The sequence below is a fragment of the Sarcophilus harrisii genome, chromosome 4 (assembly GCF_902635505.1).
Source record: "Sarcophilus harrisii chromosome 4, mSarHar1.11, whole genome shotgun sequence".
Classification (NCBI taxonomy): Eukaryota; Metazoa; Chordata; class Mammalia; order Dasyuromorphia; family Dasyuridae; genus Sarcophilus; species Sarcophilus harrisii.
In genome coordinates this window covers 280508691-280534260 of record NC_045429.1, presented here as the reverse complement: position 1 = coordinate 280534260, position 25570 = coordinate 280508691, and the positions used below count along the sequence as shown (strand labels likewise).

The window sequence follows — 25570 nt, the reverse complement described above, 5'->3', positions numbered from 1 at the left end:
GTGCAGATCATACAGTCATTAGGAGTGCCAATTGGCCTAGTTATTGGCCAAACATTAAGGCAGACACCTCTATGTCTGGCATAGGAGGATCAATAGCAGCTGAAGTTAGTGCTGCCCCTATGAGATGGACATTTGAAGGCGAAACAGGAGTTTTTACTCCTTTTGTAGTTGAAAAAATCCCCATCAGACAGAAGAAGCTACACCCAAAGAAAAAAAAAACACGGGGAAAAGAATGTAAACTGTTTGCATTTTTGTTTTTCTTCCCGGGTTACTTCTACCTTCTAAATTCAATTCTCCCTGTGCAACAAGAAAACTGTTTGGATCTGCACACATACATTGTATCTAGGATATACTAGAACATATTCAACATATATAGGACTGCTTGCCATCTAGGGGAGGGGGTGGAGGGTGGGAGGGAAAAATCAGAACAGAAGTGAGTACAAGGGATAATGTTGTAAAAAAAATTACCCTGGCATGGATTTTGTCAATAAAAAGTTACTATAATAATAAAAAAAAAAAAACAAGAAGTTACATCATATAAAAGATTTGATAATAAACTCTCCAGCTTCTTGATCCCTCAAAAAAAAAAAAAAAAGAAAAAATCCCCATCAATCTATGTGGAAGAGACATTTTACAGCAGTTAGGATTACAACTGAATACTTTGTTTTTTTAGGCAGGGCTGTTGTTGAAGGACTGCCTGCACTCTCACCTGTCCCCATTCAATGGAAAACTGATAGACCACTGTGGGTAGAATAGTGGCCCTTAACAAGTGATAAAATTCAGGTCTTATTAGATATAGTAAAAGAGCAACTTGACCAAGGACACTTATAACCTTTTCTAAGTCCTTGGAATTCCCCTGTATTTGTTGTAAAAAAGAAATCTGAAAAATGGAGGATATTGACTGATAAGAAAAGTAAATGAACAGATGGAAACTATGAGAACTCTTTAGCATGGACTTCCATCTCCTACTCAGTTGCCTAGAGAATGGCCTCTTTGGGTTATAGACATTAAGGATTGTTTCTCTTCTATCCCTCTAGATAAGGAGGATATAAAAAGATTTGCCTTTTCATGCCCAGTGTTAATTTATCTGAGTCTTATAAAAGATATGAATAGACAATTTTGCCATAGGGAATGAAAAATAGCCCTTCTATGTGCCAAATGTATGTTGCTGCTGCTCTTACTCTGGTAAGAAAAGCATTTCCAAAAGTTATGTTGTTACAATTCATGTACAAAATCTTGGAGTGTACACCTGAGGAGTAAATGTTAGAAGCATGTCTACAAAAGACCATAGAAACACTAAGGAACTACAAATTGCATAAAGCTCCAGAAAAAATTCAAAGATATGCTTCTTTTCAATATTTAGATATGAAGTATATCCTAAGGTGCTTATAGTACAAAAGCTTTCTTTAAGAACAGAGAAGTTGAACACCTTAAATGACTTTCAAAAATTAATAGGAGATATCCAATCCAGTGTTAGGCTTATCCACCAATCAATTAGAACCATTATATAACATTTTAAGGGGGGACACTGCATTAAACTTATCACACAAATTTACAAAAGAAGCTCAAGAGGCTTTAAGAGAGGTTGAACTGGTTTTTGTGGTATTCTCTTCTTTTATATAATATAAGATGGTTCTCTCTGGGAGTAGGTTTCTTGGGGAGGTTTTCTGGAAGCAGCCTTAGTTTCAGTTAAAAATAATAATCACCTCAAATGCAGCCAGATGCTAAAAATTCAAATCTTTTATTGTGTCCTTCAATATAGCCCGGTTAGTTTTCTTAGAGGCCTCTCTCCCTCTTTGGTTCCAAGAGCTCTTGCCGCTAATCTTTTGTCTCTGCCAGCTTTGGCTTCTCTTCTTCAAAATATCTCTAGCCAGCACCAAGGTGAAAGTTGGAATGAATCTGTCTTGTCTCCAAGAGAGGGCTTGTGGGCTTCTATGTCTCCCAGAGTGCTCCTCTCCGACTCTTGCAATGTTCTGAACTGAACTGACTCTGACTGACTCAGTGAAGCTCTTTTTATGCTCGGTGTAAAAGGTTGACTCCTCCTCTGAGAGTGGGATTGTGGGCTTCTTCCCAGAGTGCTCTTTGGCCCTAAAAGCTTCTTGCTTATATGAGAAGCATTGTTTCTATCAGTTCCACTTAGTACCTTGTATCAAGTTCTGGCCCATAACATTTCCTTGTAAGATCAGATCAATCATACTGAACCATGCTAAATTAGATAATTATTGTCTCTATCAACTCTAATGAGTTAACACTTTGTAAGGATTCCAACAGGTTTTATCCAATGTGGTTGAAAGAATTACTCAAAAACCCTTGGAAATATCAGTTTTTGCTACAAAAGAAGCATCCACAGCAGTCCTTCATCAAGGAGATAGTGTGATTGAATGGGTGATCCTCCCAGCACAAGCAGAACAAAGCTTTACTCCTTACCCAGTGCTTGTGGCTAGAATCTTATTAAAGCCCATTAAAAGAGTAGTACAATTATCTGGAATAAGACCTGACAAGATATATACCTTTTATACCAATGCACAAATTTACGTATGCTGTGAAACTATCCCAGAGTGGCAAATTTTATTAACCATGGCTCCAAATTTTACACACAGGTCTATTACATAATTAATTATAAACAGACTATTACATAATTGGTGATAGATTCTTGAAGAAAAGATTTCTAAAGTTCCTCTTAAAGGACCAACTATCTTTACAGATGTATCCAAACATAATATTTGTGCTGTATACTCTTGTGACTTAACTATAAAGAGAGTAGTCAGAACTCCTCTTCAGTCCACTCAGCAGAATGAATTGTATGCAATCATGGTAGCTCTTACTCATTATCCAGGAGATGTAAATATAATATCTGATTTGGCCTGTTCAGTAGGTGTGGTACAAAGAATTGCCACAGCCCAAATAAAATTTGTAGCCTCTAATATATATCAGCTCTTTAAGGAACTTTAAGAGCAAGTGAGAAAACATCCAAGTAAGATTTATATCTTACATGTCCACTCTCATAGTGGACTTCCAGGGCCTATTTTTGATGGAAATTCAAAGGCAGATAGCCTTCTAACCATGCTAGCCAATACTCCTTTATTTCAGGCAATCCAAGAATCTCATTCTAAATATCATCAGGCTGCCTGAGCTTTACATTCACAATTTGGAATAACAAGAGAGGAAGCTAGGAGCATAGTAAAAGCCTATACAACTTGCCTTCCTTTCCACGCTCCTATGCTCCCTCCAGGGAAGAACCCTCATGGTTTAAGACCCAATGAAATTTGGCAAATGGATATGACCCATATAAATCTTTTGGTCGCCTGTCTTTTATCCATGTTGTGGTAGACACCTTTTCTGGGTTTACTTTTGCAATACCAGCAACAAAAGAGACAGTCCGAGTGGTCACTGAATCCCTTATACAAGCTTTTGCAATCATGGATGTGCCATAAGCAATAAAAACAGATAATAGACCTGCATATACTTCTAAACACTTTGTACACTTTTGTGCACAGTATCAAATATTACACACCACTGGCATACCCTTTAATCCTCAAGGACAGGCAATAGTAGAGAGGAGAAACAGAGACATCAAGATGCTCCTCAAAAAGAAAAGAAAGGGGGAGCCACAGGTAAACTTAGAGAACTTCTAAATTTAGCTCTTTATGCAATTAACTTCTTGATTTTTGACAAAGATGCACTGGATCTGGCAGACAGGTTTTATAACCCACTAGAAGGGCAGTGTCCAGTGTGAACAACTCCACTATGTTTAGATAATCGCCAGGTGTTGTGGAGAGATTCAGAAAGTGGTGAATGGAAGGGACCAGGTAAGTTAACTGCTTGGCGGAGAGAGTTTGCTTGTATCTGTACAGGTGGAGAAGGAATCAGATGGGTGTCAATGAGCTGTATTCGCCTTGTCCATAGAAGAGAGACAAAAATAGAAAAAAAAAAAAAGAAAGAAAAAACCTTGAAACAAAGGAGAAGATCCAAGAAACATCTGACATTGAAAGAGCATGGCTGATAATGAGACTGTTACAGAACTTCAAAACCTGTAGGAATCACTGGATTCCCTGAGATGTAAGATTGATGATAAGAGTGTTACAGAACTTCAAAATCAGTAGGAATCATTGGATTCCCTGAGACATGATAAGATTGATACAGAACTTCAAAATTTGCAGGAATCATTGGATTCCCTGACACATGATGAAGTAATGGACAATAGATTGGTTTTGGACTATTTGTAGGACTTATGGACGTATAATTCCTCATGTTGATTCATGTTATTTGTTACATCACTACTAACCTGTATTATATTACTATATGCTTGTATAATACCTCCCATGTTTATGGATTTATGTATACCTGTTTCAAGTGAAACCCTTCAGAAATCCACTAACAAAATCTGGCTTGACTCCCCATTTCCCTTTGGTGTTTTCATCTCCCTTCCTGGGACGTCAGGGAGGGTGTGATCACCTCCTTTTTTGGTATTTTCACCCCCGTTTCTGAGAAGTCAGGAGGGGCATGATCACCTCCTTTTTGGGGTTCTCACCTCCCTGAGAAGTCAGGCATGACCACCTATGTTCTAAAACAAAAGAAAGCTGGAGATGTAAAGGGCAGGAACTTTGGAGAAATATACTTAAGGCTCAGTACAATTGATTTAAACAAGATGTCAACTCAGTGGAATTGATAAGTCAATGGTTATCTAGTTTAGCATGAGTTCTTTAGTTCAGTATGATTGATTTAATCTTACAACAAATAATGGTTCCCTAGTGATATAATGATTGGTTATACTCAGTATACTGTAATGATGTAATTGTAATAGAGCATATACAATGGGGACAAACTCAGACAGAGAAAGACTTCAAGACAGAGACCATTGTGGTGGCTCTCCTGCTTTGTCCTTTGAAACCAAGACCCAATCCAGAAGGCCTCCAGAAAGCTAACCAAACCCCAGGTAAAGGAGACAGACTGTGAAGGAGACAATAAAGACTTTTGGACTTTTTATCCCTGGCTATTCTCTGGTGATTATTCTACTGAAATGAAGGCTGGTCCCAAGACCTCCAGAAAGCTAGCCAGAACCTTACAAGAAATATTATAATAAATTTCTTATAATATTTTTTAAAAACTGAAAAGGGTAGATCTCAAAAATCAGAGCCTAATAATATTATCTTGGAAAATTATTAAACTATTTATTAAACCAATATTTTCTTGAACTCTTAAAGAAAAAAATACATGGTGATCGAAAGAGCCAGTATGGTTTAACTAATTCACTAATTAGAGTGATATTGATGCTATGATACATGCATGCTATATTGATTTTATCTCCTTTTTAAAAATTGGTTATCAGACAAGTAAATCAACATAAACATAGTGCATTATATTTTCAGTAAAACGTCTGATATCCTCATGGTAATCTTATTGACAAAATGGAGGAATATGAGCTATTTGACAATTCAAGTAAGTGACCAAACAACCAATCTCAAAGTATTGATTAATTAATTAATATCATACTGGAGGAATATTTTAGTAACAAGCTACAGGCTTCTGTCTTGACCCTATTCTATTCAACAGTTTTATCTATGATTTAAATTGAAGATATAGATATGCTGATTAAATATATAAACAGAATAAGTTGGGAGAATCAGCTGACAAATTGGAAGACGGAATTAAGCCTCAAAATATCCAAAGGTCTCAAGCTGATAATACCAAGTAAAATTTCAGAGGAACAACTGCAAAGTCTTCCATTTTGAAAGAAAATTATTTAAGTATAGGATTTTTAAATTTTGTTATTTAATTGTTTGTTATATCCAATTCTCCATGGCTCCATTTGGGGAAAGATAACTTAAAAGCAATTTATTTGAAAAGATCTGAAGTTTTTCTATAAAATCATAAACTATTAGAGCTAGAAGGATTTCATAAATCATCTAGTCCCAATTCATTCAATTGACTAGTTTTTATAAAGGCTTACTATGTGTTAGGCACTATAAAAATACATCTTCTTTGGAGAATACTAATTCATGCAAATGTTGTATTTAGAAAGCATGGTACTAGTTTGAGGTCCAGTCCCTCAATATGAATTAATAAATGAGAATTCTGATTTTTAAATCAATTTCTTCTGTATTTGTTTAGTTTGAGTTAGGTTTTGATGAAAAGACAGATTCTTGAACTAACATTGACTATTGGTTAGACCTTAACAAAGATAAATAACTGAACTATGGTTTTAAACTACTGTTGAGACTAGATGGTGGAAGCCATCAGTCATTTTTTGACTGTTTAATTGCAGAACATCATGCAAGACACCATAATTGCCAGGAATTCTATCCCTCTATGTTTTACCCTCATCTTTCTCCTAGAGTCATTATTTGACTTTATAAGAAGTTGCCCAGACTTCTGGTTAGTGTTAATTTGACTCCAATTTTACCCCTCTTCTTCAAGGATACACAAGATCAGCTAACCTTTATTAATGGTTCTGGCTCATCCTCAGGTGTCTCCAAATATTTCTTCCCAAGAGCAAACAGAACAGCATCATGAAGGGTAAGGAACAACTGGGCCTTGGTAATGCCAGCATCAAAGAAATCACTTCTTTCAAAATTCTTAACAATCAGTGCTGAAAATCAAACCAAGGTAGACTCAGTCATCTGAACAGAAAGAGGACTCAGAAATACGAAACATAGCTCAGGGGGGCATGATACTCACGATGACAACCTGCGAGGAGAACTAATACATCAATGTTGTAAAATGCATTGCAGATCTGTGGAGAGAAGTTATTAAATCACAATTAGTGAACTGAACATACAGAAGAAAAATGATGATAACAGAGTTTTCAAGAATTCTTTTAATGAGGAAATTGGCTTGCTTATATGAATCTCTGCCTTCTGATTGACACACTTAAGAATCTTCATGAACATTTTAAAAACATATACATATACCAAAGGACATCTTATTAACATCATATGACATTTGTATATCTTCTTTCCAGGGTGTTGGACATTTTTTCTTACTGTAGTACAGAGGGGTAAACTGAGGGAAAGAGTTAATTAAGAAAACAGGAGGAAACTACCCTCTCCCAAAGAAGCAGATTTCACCTTTAGGTAATCCAATTTCTAGCTAGTTTTTCTCTAGCTAGTTTACATCACAGCTAAATTTCTGTATTTCAAATTTTCACCCACTTCTTCTACTTCTGCCCTTTAGGGCTAAATCTTGTTCTTCTTCCTCAAGACAGCGATCACGTTCCCTCTAGGTTTTCTCTTCTCTAGGCCAAACATCCCCAGCCCTCATCATTTTGGGGGTCTTCTGGATGCTTTATAGCTTTTTACTGTCCATTCTAAACTGTGGGATTTAGAACAGAAAACAAGATAATACACACATGATCTGACCAAGTCAGAGCACAATGGAACTGTCACCTCCTTATTCCTAAAATCTCTCTCAATGTAGTTCAATATTTCATTAGCATGTTTTAGCTGCCCTCTTATACTCCTGACTCAAGTTGAGTGTGCAATAAAATCTTATGTATTTTTTAGAATAAAAATTCTTAATTAGAAAAATTAAGATGAAAAAATGAAAAAACTGAGAGGAAAAAAAGCAAGCAAACAATAAAAACAATTAAAAAATACTATGTTGTGATCAGTTCCCATAGTCCTCTCTTTGGATGCAGATGGCTCTTTCCATTACAAGTCTATTGAAATCGGCCTGAATCACCTCATTGTGAAAACAGTCAAGTCTATCCCAGTTGATCATCACACAATCTTGTTGTTGCTATGTACAATGTTCTTTTGGTTCTATTCACTTCTGAAATCATCCTGTTGATCATTTTTTATAGAACAATAATATTCAATTATATTCATATACCATAATTTATTCAGCCATTCCCCAACTGATGGGCATCCACTCAGTTTCCATTTCCTTGCCACTACAAAAAGAACTGCTACATATATTTTTGCCCATGTGGATCCTTTTTCCTTTTTTATGATCTCTTTGAGAGAGATTCAGTAGAGACAAGGAACTGGAAACTGAGTGGATCATCCCATCAGTTGGGGAATAGCTGAATAAGTTATGTTATATGAATGTTATGGAATAGTATTGTTCTGTAAGAAATGATCAGCAGCATGATTTATGAAAGGCCTGGAGAGACTTACATGAACTGAGGCTAAGTGAAGTGAGTAGAACCAAAAGAACACTGTACTCAGCAACAGGATTATGCGATGATCATTTCTGATAGATGACTTCAACAATGAGGTGATTCAGGACAATTCCAAAAATCTTGTGATGAAGACAACCATCTTCTTCCAGAGCGAGGACTATGGGAACTGAATGTGGATTACAATATAGTATTTTTATCTTTTTTGTTGTTTTTGTTGTTTCCTTGCTTCCCCTCTCATTGTTTCCCTTTTTGATCTGATTTTCCTTATGCAGCATGATAAATGTGGAAATATGTGAAAGAATTGCATATGTTTACCATATACTAGATTACTTGCTGTCTAGGGAAGAAGGTGATGAGGAGGGAGGGAGGAAAATTTGGAACACAAAGTTTTCCAAGGGTGAATGTTAAAACTATCTTTGCATGTATTTTGAAAACTAAAAGCTATTATTTTAAAAAATGGGAATGGGATTAATATCCCATAGAATAGAAGTGGATAGCAGAATCAATTAAAAAACAGAATCCTATAATGTCATTTACAAGAAATATCTGAAGCACAGAGACACATACAGAATAAAGAAAAAGGGCTGCAACAAAACTTTTCATGTTTCAGTTTAAGTAAAAAAAAAATCAAGAGTAGCAATCATGATCTTAGACAAATCAAAAGCAAAAATAGATCTAACTAAAAGAAATAAGGAAGGAAACTCTCTTGCTAATACATAAAGTAATATCAATACCAAAAATATATGCACCAAATGATATAGCATCCAAATAGTTAAAGGAAAAGTTAAATGAGTTACAAAAGGAAATAATAAAACTGTACTAGTGGGGAAACTTAAATTTTCCTCTCTTATAACTAGATAAGACTAAAAAATTAACAGGAAAGAAGTTAAGCAGATAGATTCTAGAACAGTTAACTATGATAAATCTGGAGAAAACTGAAAGAGGATAGACAAGAATATACAATTTTTTTCTTAGCAGTATATGAAGTTGACCATGTATTAGGGCATAAAAATATTACAACCAAATGTAGAGAGGCAGAAAGATTAAATGTATCTTTTTCAGATGATAATGCAATAAAAATTTCATTCAATAAGAGGTAGTAGAAAATAGATTAAAAATTCACTGGAAACTAAATCTAATCCTAAAGAATAAAAGGTCAAAGAACAAATCATAAAAATAATCAGTAATTTCATTAAAGACAATGGCAACTATGAGACAACATATAAAAATGTAAGTGATGCAACTAAAGCAGTAGTTAAGGGAAAATTTCTGTCTCTAAAAATTAAGATCAATAAAACAGAGAAAAGCAAGTCAGTGAATTGAGCTTGCAACTAAAATAAAAAAAGAAATTAGAAAAACAAATTAAAACTCCCCAAATAATGCCAAATTGGAAGTCCTGAAAAACAAAGGGTTAATAAAACAAAAAGTAAAAAAAAAAAACATTGAACTAATATAACTAGAAGCTGGTTTTGCAAAGAAACAAAAGAAAACAATAACATAAATAATTGGTTAATGTGATTAAAAAAGAAATCCCAAATGAGTGGAAGTCTTAATAAAGAGCTATTTCATCCAAAAAGAAAAACAACAATTGCCATTTACTTTGATTCTTGCAAAAGAAATAACTTAAACATTTAGAACTATATGAGTACTGAGAACTTGATTTTAAGCTAATTCTTGCAAACTGAAGATGCAATTAACAAGAATAGTAGAATTGTGATTCTTACTGTAACTGATGAATAATCGCAGAATATGTGTAATTTGATAAATCCCAAATGAGTGGAATTCTTAATAAAGAGCTATTTCATCCAAAAAGAAAAACAACAATTGCCACTTGCAGGAAAGTGCCAGCACTGCTCATGCTACCACCATGTTGAACCCTGATGAGATCAAAGAAAAAACAATTATAAAGAACTGGAAACTCTCATCATCAGTGTGACAAAAGAGGACAAGCTCATAATTCTAAGTGACTTTAATGCAAGAATAGGCACAGACCAGAAAACATGGCAGGGAGTTCTTAGGAGAAATGGAGTCAGAAATAGCAACAGTCACTACTTGTGTATCTCATGACTTTCTTATCACCAATACTATCTTCCACTTTTATAAATACAATAAAACACAATAAATAATAATAAAGTAAAGTTCAGGAGAAGCTGAGAGAGATGCAGAATTCTTGATTCATTAAGAAGGCAGATGAAATTCAGTTTTACAATGATAGTAACAATCCAAAGAGCTTTTATGATGCTGTGAAGGCTATTTTGGCACCAAAGATTTATGGTGCATCTCAACTACTCAGTGCCAAGGGACCTACTATGATTAATGATTATGTCACGATCCTAGAGAGAAGGTTTGCACATTTCTATAGTGTTCTTAATAGACAGTTATTTATCAGTGCTCAAACCACTGACCATATATTTCAGGTTGAAGTCAATTCCTTTCTAGCTGAATTTGAATCTGAAGAATTGATTTTGAATGCCATTAGGTTTCTTTTGTGTGGCAAAGCACCTGGTGCCAATTCTCCTTCAACTGAGATTAACAAGGTGGGGGTAGGATGGTCAATTGTTCATACAAAGGTTGACAAAATTTTTCTAGGTTATATGGCAGGAGGAAGTTATTCTATTAAAATCCATTTCTATAAAAGTAAAAGAAATAGATTTTCTTATGACAATTACAGAGGAGAGGGGAGACATCAATCTCTTAAGTTATTGCTGGAGAAATTATTGGCAGAGTCTGGTCCTTCACATGGAAGATGGTTGTTTAACTGAGACATAATGTGTATTACAGAAAGGGCTGAAGAATGTTCAATAAGGTGTTTCCTGCTTGACAAACCCAGGAAAAATACAGGAAGAGAACAAAGGTCTGTAGACAACATTTATCAATATGACTAAGGTCTATGATATTATCAGTTGTGAGCATTTGTGGAAGATCATGGCAAAATTTGGTTACTCAGACAGTATTGTATGCCAATGATGGCATTCTTCCAAGGAAGCTGGATAATCGAGGATTCTCTCAGGATTCTCCAGTCACCAGTGAAGTGAAGCAAGGCTGTATGCTTATTCTCACACTTTTTAGCCTGATGTTTTCAGCAATGTTTGTCAGATACTTCCAAGGAGGACAAAAACAGCATCAAGCTCAGCTATAACACTGATAGTACAGATGACTGTGCATTTGATGCAGCCTCTGAAGCTGAGATACAACAAAGTATGGATCAATTCTTTGCTACTTGTGCTAATTTTGGCCTAACAATTAACACCAAGAAAACACGGGTTCTCTCCCAGTCAGCATTACACCATCCATACATGAAACCACTGGTTACAGCATATGGAGAAATTTGAATATTGTGTCCCAGTTTACTTACTTTTGCAGTATACTTTTCAGGGATATACACATTGATGAGGTTGACATACATATTCCCAGAGTTGGTTCTTTGTGTGAAAGATTCCAAAATAAAGTGTAGGAGAGAAGTAGTATTAGGCTGCTTAGCAAACTGAAAGTCCACAGAACCACTGTGTTGATCTCTTTGTTGTACAGCTGTGAAATCTCCATGCTAGGTAACTGATTCTGAAGATCACCTGGCAAGGTGAAGTCTTCTCTTGAGCTAAACTGCCAAGCATTCAAACTCTAGAACAGAAAGTACACCTTGGATTGGCTAGCCATGTTGTTTGAAAAGTAAAAAGTACATTTGCCTAAAAGTCTATTTTATAGAGAACTCAGACAAAGTAGGCACTCACATGGAGGTCAGAAGAAGTGATACAAGAACACACTCACACAATCTCTTGGAAGAATTTTGGAACTGACTGTGTGACATGGCAGACACTGGCAAAGAAAGGACCATTCAGCATGGTATGTCCACATCAAAGAAGGCAATGTATTCTATGATTGAAGCAGAATTGTAGTAGCCCAAGAAAAATGTGAGATATACAAACTTCTTTACTCCAAATGTTCATGTGGAATGTTTGTGTCTGACCTGTGGTAGAGCATTCTAAGTATATATTGATTAGATCAGCTAGTCATACACACTCCAACATAGTGATGTCATTTGGGTGGTCTTTGAGAATAAAGGACAACAACCAACCAACAGAACATTCCATCTCCTGCCCTTTGGTCTTTATACAGATTGTCTGCACTCTGCTGCTGGAATGTTCTCTCTGCTCACTTTCATTTTTTGGAATCCTCAGCTCCCTTCAAAGCTCAGTTCAAGTGATATTTCTTATGTAAATTTTTTTTTTTAATCTAACAAGTATTTTAGGGTTCTCTCACTGGTGCCTAAAATTGTTTTGCATTTACTTGGTCATAGAGCAGAGGTGGGCAATGTCCAGTCTTCAGGCCATATAAGGTCTACAAAATCATTTGCTAAGGCAGCCAGAGATGATGATGAACTGAAAGCTAGGAACAATTTCCCACTGCTTGAGTTCTAAAAATGGTATGCCAAGTGGCTTTTGGCAGAAAAAAAGATTCCCCACCCCTGTCAGAAAGGATAGAAGACTGGCCTTTGGACTAGGGAATCCAGAGTTAAATCCTACCTCTGATACATACTAACTATATAAGCCCTGATCAAGTTCTATAACCTTACAATGTTTTACAGAATTCTCTAAGAGTATGATTTGCCAAGCAAGCGCATTAAAACCTGGGACTTCCTTGAATCAATTAACCACTCATCCAGTCACTGTCTCTATCTTTTTACTTAGTATATATTTTGTATTTACTTACATGTGTACATGGTGCTTCTCTTCAGTAAAATGTAAGGCTTTTGAGGACAGGGCCTGTTTTATTTTCTTGTATCCCCTGCACCTAGGCAACTATGTGGAATAGTGGAGAGAACACTGGACCAGGAGTCAAAAGACCCAAGTTTAACTATGACTTTAGACATATACTAGTTCTCCTTAATGCAAAATGAGGATAGGAATAATACCTATTTCCTAGGGTAAAGGTCAAATAATATAATATTTGTAAAGTACTGAGCAAAGTGTCTGATACATATTAGATACATAACAAATGCTTGTTTCTTTCCTTAATAAATTCCTGATGAACTGAATTACTAAAATCTAGCTAGATTGTATCTATTGGCAGTCCTCTGTTACTCCAGCTTAATAACTGTCAAAAATATTAATAGTCAGCTTGGCATAAACTTTGTTCAGTGAAGCCATGCTAGCACTTTTGGATTACTACTTTCTTTTCTAGGTATTCACTTATCATTCTTTCAATGCTACATTTCAGAGAGGCAGCATTAGAGTAGTGGATGAAGGATGGCCTCAAAGCCAAGAAGACCTGGATTCAGGATACCCCTTTGTCCTAGTCTGGCTTTGTATCCCCTTCAGCAAGTTCTTTAATTTCTCAGTGAAAGATGATGCTGAGTTGCATTTAGGAGAGGAAGGTTTTTCATCTGGGAGTTTCCTTTATGAAACTCCCAATAAAACCACAGTTTCTGTTTCTATTTGTTATGATAGGGACTAAAGGTAAACTCATCGGACTATATAGATTCCAGTCTCTTTCCTTTTTAAAAAGTTTGAACATTTGCCCTTTTCCAGGCCTTTGCTACAATTCCTGTTCTTCATGATCTTTCAAAGATCATCAAATTTAAGGTTCAGTATTGGAGGATGAAGTTTGTTTGGCATAGGGAACTTGAACTCATTAAGATTAGCTAGATATTTTCTTACTTTCTAAGCATCAATTTCTTATTAACTTTTTGTTATGTTCTTTCCTACTCCAAAAAAACATTCTCCTTGGCAGAGAAAACAGAAGCAAAAAAATTATTAAGCAGCTCTGAATCTCTCTTGTTATTATTGTTCCATCTATCCTAAGCAATAGTACTACCTCTCTTTCGATCTTTCTTTTTTTTTTCATTACTTTTAGAAAACACTTTTTATTGTTATCTTTTCTCACCAGCTTCAACTCATTCTAAGCTTTAACATTGATAACACTAGTCTGACATTTGTAGTCATTCTGTTGTCTATCAATGTCTCAAAGACACTATAAACTTAAACATATCCAAAACTGAATTTGTTATCATTTCCTCTCCATCCCTAAACCATCCCCTCTTCTTAATTTCCATACTAATGTCAAGGGTGTCATCATTCTCCCAAGTCACCAGGTTTACAACCTACATTGACTTCTCATCTTCATTCTCCCCATACCCAATTTGTTACCAAATCCTGCCAATTTTCCTTTCACATCTCTCATATGCACCCCTTCCTTCCCCTGGTTCAGGCCCTTATTACTCCAACCAGGACTATTGCAATAGTCTTCTGGTTGGTCTCCTTGTCTTCCTCATTTCAAGTCTCTCCTTCATTTAGTTATCAAAGTGATTTTCCTTAATACATAGGTCTGACCATGTTATTGCACTAGTAAATTCAAAAGCTTCTTATGTCCTTCAGGATCATATATAATAATATCCTTTGTTTGGCTTTTAAAGTCCTTCATAACCTGTTCCCTCTCTACCTTTCCAGAGTCCTTATACCTTACTCCCTTCCATGTACAATTTAGTACCTTTAGTTTATGATTCCTCCACATACAACAATCCATGTTCTAACTCTGGTATTTTCATTGGCTGTCTCATATGCTTGGTATACTCTTTCTCTTCATCTCTGCCTCTTGTCTTCCCTGGTTTCTTTTAAATGTTAGCTAAAATTTTACTTTCTTCAAGAAGTATTTCCTAATCTTGCTTAATCTTAGTTCCTTCCCCCGAGATTATCTTCAACTTGCTTGCATATATCATATATATATATATATATTATATATATATACACACTCGTACACATATATACATATATGTGTATATATATGTATATATTTTGTCATCCCCATTACAATGTGAGCTCCTAAAGGGCACAGATTTTTTGTCTTTATATCCTTAGAACTCAGAACAGTACATGACACAAAGTAGGCACTTAATGTTTTTGATTTGAGTAGACTTGATTTTTCTGGGACTTGGTTTCTTCATTTAAGTTTAGGATTGTATGAGCATATATAATAATTTGCATTCCAGGGATAATTTTAGCAACATCTTAGCCACTAGAGGGATTAGATCCAGATGCCAGCCTAAAACAATAGGTAAAAGAAGTTAAAGTTCACTCAAGGGATATGGCTACTGAGAATATTTCAGGCCAACAAAGTAAGGCAGAAAAAGAGTAAGACTACCAGTTCTGAAGTGAAAGTCAGCTAAAGCCTACAGAGAAATCTTTGGAACCATACAAGAAAATGCCTTCATTGCCTAAGAGACCATAGATGAAGGAAACACTACTGAGTCATATAATAGCTTAGCTTTGGATCAGAAAAGTGATATAGAAGACACAAAGATGATTGGAAGGCAGGCTGAGAGAATCCCTCTAGATCTATCACTGGTGTTAACCTGAATCTCAGGCTGGTTTCCAAGGAGACTTGATCTGGCAACTAACTCAGACAAAAAGCTTATTAAGAGAGAAAAAAGTGTGCCAGGTGAACTGATTTGTGGCTATATTTTAGTTACCTAGGATAAGAAAGCTGTACTCTGTCAAACTTTTTCATGATTGGACTTTTGATTTCCTCTTTTAAGATGTATTCTCAGGGTAAAAAATTTAAAAGATGATATAATAAAAAATGAAAGAGTCTATGAAACATCCCACTCCATTTTCAATGCATTAAAATCCAGAATTGTCAATTATTATAATTTTATCGATTCATCATTTTGTTTAGTATGTTAAATCTCTGCCTGTTTCTGTATATTTTCAGGTAACAAATCAATACTATTTTAAAAGCCTAGAGAAGGATTTTGTGGCTTTTTTCAGGGACAGCAAAGGGGAAAAGTTGGAAATCTTTTTCTCTTTTTCCACAGGATATCTCTGTTGAAAGGATTTCAAGTGGGAAAAGAGAATAGTTAAAATAATATCAAAGGAGCAAGCAGATAATTGGAACTTGTAGAAGAAAAAAAAGGGTATAGAAAGCTGGACGGGATTGAGAAGTTTAGAAGGTTAGAAGAGTTGGTTAACAGAAATAACTCTCAAATCTACATATCCATCCCTAATCTCTCGGGGACTCTAGTTCTTCATTATTAACAATAATGGTTTTTCACTGACTAGAGATACCACTGATACTTTAAACTTATTACTTCCCCTGTCTTCTCCCAAATTCTTTCTTTTTATAGAGTGCATCACCATACTTCCAGATATTCAATTTCATAACCTCAAAGTATTCCTTAATTCTTTCCTCTACCTCACTCATTCAGCAGTCATTCTTTGTCAATTATATGTTCATAGGATGTTTTACATCTGTAGGACCCCTTTTCTCTACTCATATGATCTTTGGCCTACTCCAGAATCTCATCATCTCTTAAGTGGTTTATTGTAATATAGTAGCTTTCTAATTGGTCTCCCTGTTATTTTCCATCCCTCTCCTTTCTAATTCTTCCTATGGCAATCAAAATAATCTTCCTATTGTATGTGTCCAATTAAAAAAAACCTTTAATAGTTTCCTATTTCTAAGAATAAAAACAGAATTCTTGGCATGACATTTCTTATTACTCCTTCCTTGCAATGTACAGTTCACTTAAATTGAACTCCTATCTTTCCCTTAATTCTATAATCCATTTGTCACCTCTGTACATCTACTCGAGTCATTTGCTGAGCCTGGAATGTACTCCTTTACTCATTTCTTACATCTCTGAATCCTTTTCTTTCTTTAAGGCTCAGTTCAGGTGCCATATCCTCCATGAATACTTTTCTGATTTTCCAAGTAGTTAGTGCACTTAAAATTCATTCTCATTTATTTATTTGTGTATGTATCACAATCTCTTGATAGAATGTAAGCCCCACAAAAGCAGGGACTATTTCATTTTTGTATTAGCATTCCTAATATCTGGAACATGGCATAATAAATACAATAAATGTTTGTTGAATTGAACATTGTTAGAAGTGGTAAGCAGCTTTCAATGTTAAATCCTCCTTAGTTTAGCCTCTCTTTCTTTCCTTCACTCTTTTAAGATCAATGTCTCACTAACCTCACTAATTTCCCCTATTACTTACCTTTTACTTCAGTAAAATTTATCTACACCCAATTCACTTATTTTCTGAATCTACGTCCTTATAGGTACCATTTTTTTTCTGGAATTGTCTATACATGTGCACACATACACACAAAAAATTTTCTTATTTATTTTTCCTTTTAAAATGTGCCTCAAAACTTTGTTCTTTAGGGAAATTTCTCTGACACATACTATCCTCACCTGATTATTCCTTTACCTTATTAACATCTTTAGTTTCTAAGTATTTACATCAATTTGTTAGGAAATTTGTACTACTTAAGAGTAAATACTAGATAACAGGAGAAACACTAGATCAGAACTCAGGAGAGTTGGAACTTAATTCTAGCTCTGTCACTATCATATGGATAATAGTAATTCATTTCCCTTCTGAGATTCAGTTTAGCTGTAAAATGAATTTAGATCAGATGATATCCAGCTGTCAGTTTTATAATTCTATATATTGTCTTATTAGTGATCATAAATTGTTTCATGGGTGAATGTTTTGTTTCTCCATTTATAAGATCTGGAGGGTGTGAACAAGGCTTTCTATTTATTTTAAATTATCTTATTTTAATCTTTACCACAACAGAATAGGAACTCGGTAAAACTTGCTTTTCTGTTAATTTACTTATAAAGAAAACAGTTAGGTATGATGGTGCATACTTGTGATTACAGAGAGGAGAGGAGACTGAAAGATCTCTTGTGCTCCAGAGACTGAGTGAGCTATGCTTACTTCAGCATTATTATAGTGAACTCTCAGAAGTAGAGGTGGTGGTTTAAGGGAAAGTTGCTAGGTTGCCTAAGAAGGGGTGAACTAGCTCAAGCTAGAAATGGAGCAAGTTCAAATTCCAATGCTGAGTCCCAATGAGTAGCCCTTGTACTTCCAACATAGGCAAGATAGGGTGACTCAATCTTTTAAAAAAAGAAATTAATTCTTATCTCCAAAAACTCAGTGTAAAAGTCATTAGAGTTTTCTGCTTTTCATAATCAAGATCGGTCAAAACATGGCTTTTCTAAAGAATTATAATTTTTATGTAGAAAAATCTAGTTCTAAAAAAGTATCAGTGATTATGAATACATAGAAGCCAAGTTGATACATCAGTTAAATTTATCAAGGAGTTACACTCTTATTGTTTCTTTGTATTTTGATTGAACTTGAAAAACTAGCAATCTAATAATAGGAAATAAATGACTAGCAAAGATAGCAGAAGTATTAAGAGCAAATAATGCATGAGACTGTTGCTAAAGCCTCTTTATGAATTACTTACCTGTCTTATTACTTGTGTAGCCTTTACATCCACAAAATTCACCATAGTGAAATCCAGGATGATAGTGTGGACAGTTGATATGAAAGATACATCAGAACTATGCTTTCCAGGATCATGTTTGTTCCTGTGATGACTTTCAATATGTTCATTGTTTGAAGGTGAAGCTGTTAGCAGTTGAACTCCAGAACTATTTATTGTGGTATGGCTGGGAACCCAGACTTTGTCTACATCTTCATTCTTTGAATTTAGGTTTCTTAAATTGCCATGGCCCATCATGCAAACCATTTGCTCTTCAGACATACTACGACTCATAAGGGGACCTTCAAAACGTGAGCAGTGGAACAGGTCAATGGAGGATATATCACTTTCAGATCTGTTTTCAAGGTGATCCGTGTAAGCAATCTGGGACAAAAGTAAAGGAATACGTAAAAGAGTCAGAAATTGAACTCAGATCTAGAGCAAAGAAGCTGGATGACAGATCACTTCATCACCCTTCTTTTATTTTAAACTATTCTCAAACCTTTCCTCCTTCAGAAAGTCTTCCTAGATTATGTACTAAATATCCCTACTTATAGGGAGCATAGATTTAGGAGTTGAAGGAACCTCAAAAGACATCTAATTCAAAACCTTTACATTATAAATGAAGAAAGAGAGGTCCAGAAATATTAAGTGACCTTTCCATAAAAATTAAGTAGTATATCTGTGATCTAATCCATTTCCTTTGAATCCAAATTCAGGTTTTTTCCCAATGCACCTGTTGGCTTGCATATGTCCCATGATTATCTCAATTTCAACATATGCAAAATTGAACCTATTCATTCCTCCTTTCAAAGGGCCCACTCTTCCAACTTCCCTCTATGTATAGAAAAGTGTAACCTTTGGTTGTGTGTAGTAACTAAATAAGAGTTAACTAAATTCAAGAAAACAACATTTAGTCATCTAATTAAGAGAGAACCTCTTACAATGTATTTTACTTCCCGGCCATTTACTTAATCTTTCTGTGCCTCAATGCCCTCATATAAAAGGGGTTATATTTGATGGTCTTTAAAGTCTCTTCTAGCTCTAAATCTACAATCACAATAAATCACTATCAAATGTCAAAAAATGACATCCATTATCTTAATTTTTTTACTTCCACTGACCAATCTCAGTTCAAGTTACCACATTCTTTTCTGCTTGCTATTGTTGCAATTTCCTAACAAAGTGTTTTGGTAACTTCAATCTATTCTGTATAATTATATCTCTGCCAAATTGATTTTCTTTAAATACTACTTTCATCAAACACCATTTTCATTAAACATTATCATTCATTTCAATTACTGGTATTGATAAAAATTATTGAGTATCTACTTTATGTTGGTCATTGAGGACACAAAAGAATTATAAAACTGTCACTATCCTTGAGGAGCTTTTATTCTAATTAAGGGAGATGAGACACATACCTAGAAATATAAATTAAAAAATAGAATAGTATATACTGAGTAATAAGTGAGTAGTACAAGTAACAAGTGTTATAGGGCCTCCAAGTAGAAAGTGATCTGTGAGTCCTGGTGTGGTCAAGGATGGTTTGATGGAAGGGGTAGAATTTGAAAAGAGCTTTAGGGAAGGTAAATAAATTTACCCAATTGAGAAGGGAAAAGGGTATTCCAAAAATGATCAAAGAATACTAAGAAATTAGCAATAACGCTATAGAAGTACCTAGATAGTGTAATAGATAAGAGTACTGTTCTCACAGTCAGGAAAACCTGAATTCAAGCCTATCTCATACAATTAACTGATTGTGTGACCCTGGGCAAGGTACTTATTCTCTCCAAGTCTGTTTTCTTATTTGTAAAATGGGGATAATAATACCAACTGACAGTTGAGGATCAAATAGGAAAATAAAAATGAAGTGCTTGCAGACATTAAAGTGGTACATAAATGCTAGTCATTATTATTATAGCCTACAATATCAAGTTGAAATTCTTCCATCTTTTTTAAGGACTTCTATAACGAAGTTTTCCCTTTATTTTATTTCTTACTACTTCCTGAAATGAACTTTCTACTTCTGTCATGCCAAATTCCTTCCTGTCTCAGAAACACACCATACTTAGATCTACCTTTGGGCATTTGTTCATGCTATTCTCCTCACTGAAAAGGCATTCTTATTCTTTCACCTATGTAACTATTATCTCATCTTCAATATCAAGATTTAGTCCAATCACCTCCATGAAATATTTTCTGACTAACTCTAGCTCAAAATGATTTTACCCTTCTCTGAAATCCTATATTATAGCTATAATATATAATTTAGTTCTAATTGCATGCTGATTTATATTGTTTATTCACTACTTCATGTATTAAATTCTTGGTTCTTCAACTTGGGCAGAGAAAGGATTGGAGCGCAGATATCTAACCACAGAAATTCTTTACTGACAATCATTTATGTTTGTTGAAAGCACATTTATGTTTTTTCGTTAAGTAAAACATCTAACTGTCTTAGGAAAATCTGTTCAGTTTGGTCACATATTAACATGTGATATAGGACACTCACCTGTTCCAGAAAAATCTTGCCCACTTTCAGATACCTGTAAATCCAAGGAGAGCCAGCTTCAGATCTGAAATGTCTATGTCCTCACATATATGGAAAAACCTTACCTTCTAACTCTCCAAAATTCATTTAAGTGCATTCCCTTACTCAAGATCAAATTATATATCCAAACCCCGAGCAAATGTGGATTCTTGGATTCTTGAGAAACTACTAATGCAATTCTTAGTTAAGTGAGGAAAAAAGAAGAGAAAAAGAGAAGAGTATCTAACCCTGGGGGGTGGCTCCGGTTCATCACAGTTGCAGGCACACTTAAAAGGGACTTCACCTATTTCAGACCTGTTGTCAATGAACAAACTTCTCAAGTCTTCATCAGTAAGAGGCACAGCTTTCAGATCTACCTGAAAAAGATGAGAAGAATATCAAACTGAAAGGGAAGACAAGATGGTGGAGAGAAATGGGAAGATATGGGGATAGATAGGTGGAGAAGAGATTTAATTACCTCTTTTAACAGCAACTGCTTGATTTCCTCAACATTTACAAAAGTGATGGCAGTGCAGAACTGAAAAATTTTCACTCCTGGAATGTACACAGCCTGGAAGACAAAATCCTAAACTGAGGAAATTTCTTAGCTCCTTTATGATACAAGAACACCAACTTTAGCCCTGAGAAATTTTTATTATTTTTCCATCATAGGTAAAAGCTAAAGTTGTAAATGAGATTCTAAACAGATCTACTCTTTTGATATAAATTTACAGCATTCTAGAGCTAGTAGTAAAAACACAATTTTGCATTACATTTTTTAAAATATCCAGTTTGTTCAAATTTTCAGCATACTCCTGATTTTATTATGAACCACTAAAACTTCTTTTCTTTTGTCTGTTTTCTTGGCCCCCTTTCATCCTTCCCTTCTTCCATTCTTCTTTCCTTTTTTCTTCTTTTCCATTCTCTTTTTTCTTTTATTCTTTCTTATCTCTTTTTCTTAATTTCTCTATTTATTATTTAGTTTTAAATGATTGCATTAATTTAGGGATTTTCTTTCTCTCTTTCTGTCTTTGTCTCTTTCTTTCCTTCTTTTAATTTTTAACTTGTCACAATATTGGATAAATTTCCAGAAAAAGCAAGCCAAAAGCTCCCCAAAAGTGAGGAGGGAAAGATGATTGATTTGGCTTCTTACCTCTCGGTAGTCAGTAAAGCTTCTGTAAATGTTGGTATTGGGGATCTGTCCTAGGACAAGAATGTTGGTTCTGAAATGAAATGTCACATTTTTTAGAGGCAGTTTCTTTTATTTGGTTTGAGAGACATTTGTCACCCTAGGTAAAGCTTGAAAAATTTTCCCTCTTCCCTTTATGTGTCTAAGTATAAATACAATTTTATTTCTTTTAATGTTAGGGTTTTTTTTAAGTATTAACTTCACAAATTATGGTTATTTAAATATGGATATAATATCAAATTTTAAAATAATAATATGTTAATATTTTAATGGTTGCAAAGTTAGTTTGTATTTAATAGAAAGCACATTTTGAATTGTGAGGCAACCTCATGTTTCAGAGGAGTCTTAAATGATTTTTTTGTTTTTTATTTAATTATTTTTACCTGCTTAAGTTCCTTTCACATAGCATAACAGTAATAGCCAAAATTTTTTTTAAAAAATATAACATTATTTCTACGATTGGATAACAGTTCCAGGGCTTTTATTAGTAAGAATGGTTGCTAATTCTATAGAGGACATTTTGTACTTGATACTTAAAGCTCTCTTCTTCTAAAGAAAATTTCAAAGTATCAAGCTCTTTGTTACATAATAACTAATATTTACATAAATGTTTATGGTTTCCAAAGTCCTTTACATATATATTATTTATTTGGATTGTCACAATGCTGGGGGATAAGAACTATTATTGTTCCCATTTGCAGAAGAGGAAACACTCAGAAATATTAAAAAGTTTGCTCAGAGTCACAGAGCTACCAAGTGACTGGGACATGTCTTCTGAATTCCAAGTCCAGGACTCTTTCTACTGCCTGTTTTTAATGCAATACATTTTCCTAAACACATGTAAAGTTAATTTTCAACTTTCATTTTTGAAAGACTTTGTGTTCCAAATTTTTCTCCCTTCCTCTGTTACTTCCCCCCACTCTATGACAGAAAGCATTCTGATATGGGTTAAATATGTGCAATCATTTTAAACATATTACCATATTTGTCATGTTGTACAAGAAAAATCAGATCAAAAAAGAAAAAAATGTAAGAAAAAGCAAGCAAGCAAAAAATGAAAATATTATGTTTCCATTTACATTCAGTGTTCATAGTTCTCTTTTTGGATATGGATGGCTCTTTTCATCACAAGTCTATTGGAATTGTCTTGAATCATATTGCTGAAAAGAGCCAAGTCCATTACAGTTGATCATCACATAATCTTGTTCATGCATATAATGTTCTCCTTGTTCTGCTTCCTTCACTCAACATCAGTTCATGTAGATTTTCTGAAACCTGCCTGCTTATCATATCTTACAGAATATTTCATTACATTCATATAACTTATTCAGCCATTCTCCAAATAATAGGAATGCAAACAACTTTTAAAGTATGATTGTAGACCAAAAAAAAAAAAAAAATTCAAAACCTAGTTAAGTTGACTATTCTAGTTCACAATCCCTGTAATTTATTAATCCCTCTATTTTCTGTATTCCTCAAAGAATCAAAACTTTAAGGTACCCATTCTGGACTCTTGGACTCTCTCTTGGCTTGTAGAGTTTTCCCCACAGATTCCTCTTTTCCATCGTGCTCACTCTCAGAACCATGCCAATTCCTACAAGTAATAAGACAACACTGCGCCGCGGGTAGGATAGATCCCACTGTCATGACCCTGATTATGTAATCCACCATCAATCTATATGCTCTCTCTCATGGTTACTGTTTTTCCTCCATGTTTCTCAAAATTTCCTTTATGGGTCTATGGTCTCCTATTCTTCAAGATACTAGCTGCCCCAAAGGACTTCCAACTCTGCCCCCTTCCAAAGCAGCAGTCTTTTAAAGCACCAAATCTCCTGGAACACAACTTGCACAAGATCTTATTTCCTTCCCTAGGACATCTCTTTACCCAAAGCAGCATTCATCAATGAAATTCTCTCCCACTAGCAAAGCAAGGCCTTCCCCCTTCTTTTTAATTCTTTCTACCTCCTTCCTTACCCATTACTTTATAGGCTCTTCTCTTACTGAAATCACAGGGATCACTTACCCTTCACTGGTTTTCTTTTAATTTGTTCTGGACATATCACACATTCTCTTCTATTCCTTTGCTCCCCTATAACTTCTTTTGATCACTCTTCCATTTTATATGTCCCACAGAAAACCCATTTCACCTCTAGGTGTTGCCAGGTTCTGTCCATAATACCCCTTTTCACTGTTATCTTTATTTGATTTCTGCTTTCATGGCTGTCTCTTTATATGTATTTAGAAAGATCTTCTAACTTGCTATTGTCACTGTTGCTGTGCTGTCCTTAGATGTTGCATTTGTTCACTCTGCATTTCTGTTGTCTGGCTTATTTTAGAAGCAATCTCTTTTGATCTGGTTATCTTCATAAGAATCTTTTAAATATCTATTATTGAATTCAATATTTTTTCACTTCTAGTAAGCAGGGCAGATCATCTTTGGCTGTATCCTGAGCTCCACTGCTTTTCAGAATGCATTTCATCTACCCCTACATCTTCTGGTCTGTGTATTAAGTCTTGTGTATTTAAATTTTCTTTTCCTTTGTATTTCAAAGTTTTTCTTCTATTTCCAGGGCTTGTCATTTCTGAAATACCTTGATTTTTTTTTTATTTTCTGGAGGTGACCTATGAATTTTTTCAGTTGATAAATGACAAACTCAGGATGGTTTTACTTTTTGTTTTACAGTGTTAAGAATTTTCATCTTGCTGTTTTCTTCTGAGAAAGTTATGATCCATAGATTGTCTCCACAAATATCTTCAAAATCAATATGTTTTATTTGGATACTGAGCATATTTTCTTTTAATGTTTTTGATTTTGCTTGAATAGTAACCTTAAATTTTTTTTTTGTTTTTCATCTAGATTGTCCTTTACTTCTATGTATTTGCATCCCCAATCTATTCTCCTTTTTGCAGACTCCAGTTTTTCAATTTTGCCATCATGTCTGCTGTGCAAATCATAAATTCTGTTCTCATAATTCTCACTTCTCTTTTGAACCTCTCAGAAAAAAGCATGTTGTGGTTCCATGTTCTTCTCACATTCCACAGGACCCTGTGTCTCATTAAATATGTATTTTCCTCTATTTTGCAGCATTTATTCATAGATGCTTAACTTGTCTGCTATACCTGGAGGCCATATTCCTTCCTTCTCTTAAGGTTTTCCCTGTTGATGTATCTGCTTATGTTCAAGGTTTTTAAGTTTTCTTCTTCCTGAGATTTTAGATCTAGTGGAGCGTTACAACTCTTATCCCTCAATTCCTTTGACAACTTTTTCTGATAGTCTCTCTCAATCCCTCTGTTCCTCAGTTCTCTGGTCCAACACAGGTAGTTAAGAGAACTTCCATGCTTGTATCATAGAGTTTGGTTTCTATGGGATAAATTTCTGAAAGGTCTCAAGGAAGACAGTGTGGGAGGTGATAGGGTGTTGAGCTCATTTTAAGCCCAGAAAAACATC

General features: G+C 34.8%; 1 protein-coding gene across 11 annotated transcripts in view; it reads right to left on the bottom strand.

Annotated features, from left to right (window-relative positions):
* SLC26A8 (solute carrier family 26 member 8) overlaps positions 1–25570 on the bottom strand; it is a 210295-nt gene that overhangs the window by 96912 nt on the left and 87813 nt on the right. For 9 of the 11 annotated variants that reach the window (XM_031964989.1, XM_031964981.1, XM_031964985.1 and 6 more), the window contains 6 exons: positions 22087–22156; positions 21412–21504; positions 21182–21310; positions 18383–18784; positions 6679–6733; positions 6438–6589 (listed from right to left, as the gene is read on the bottom strand). In XM_031964989.1, coding sequence (XP_031820849.1) covers positions 6438–6589; positions 6679–6733; positions 18383–18784; positions 21182–21310; positions 21412–21504; positions 22087–22156 — 901 coding nt within the window. Of the gene's footprint in view, positions 1–6437; positions 6590–6678; positions 6734–7267; positions 7312–9846; positions 10000–11477; positions 11741–18382; positions 18785–21181; positions 21311–21411; positions 21505–22086; positions 22157–25570 lie in introns of those variants that run through there. The other 2 variants (XR_004233713.1, XM_031964987.1) reach the window with 2 other exon arrangements.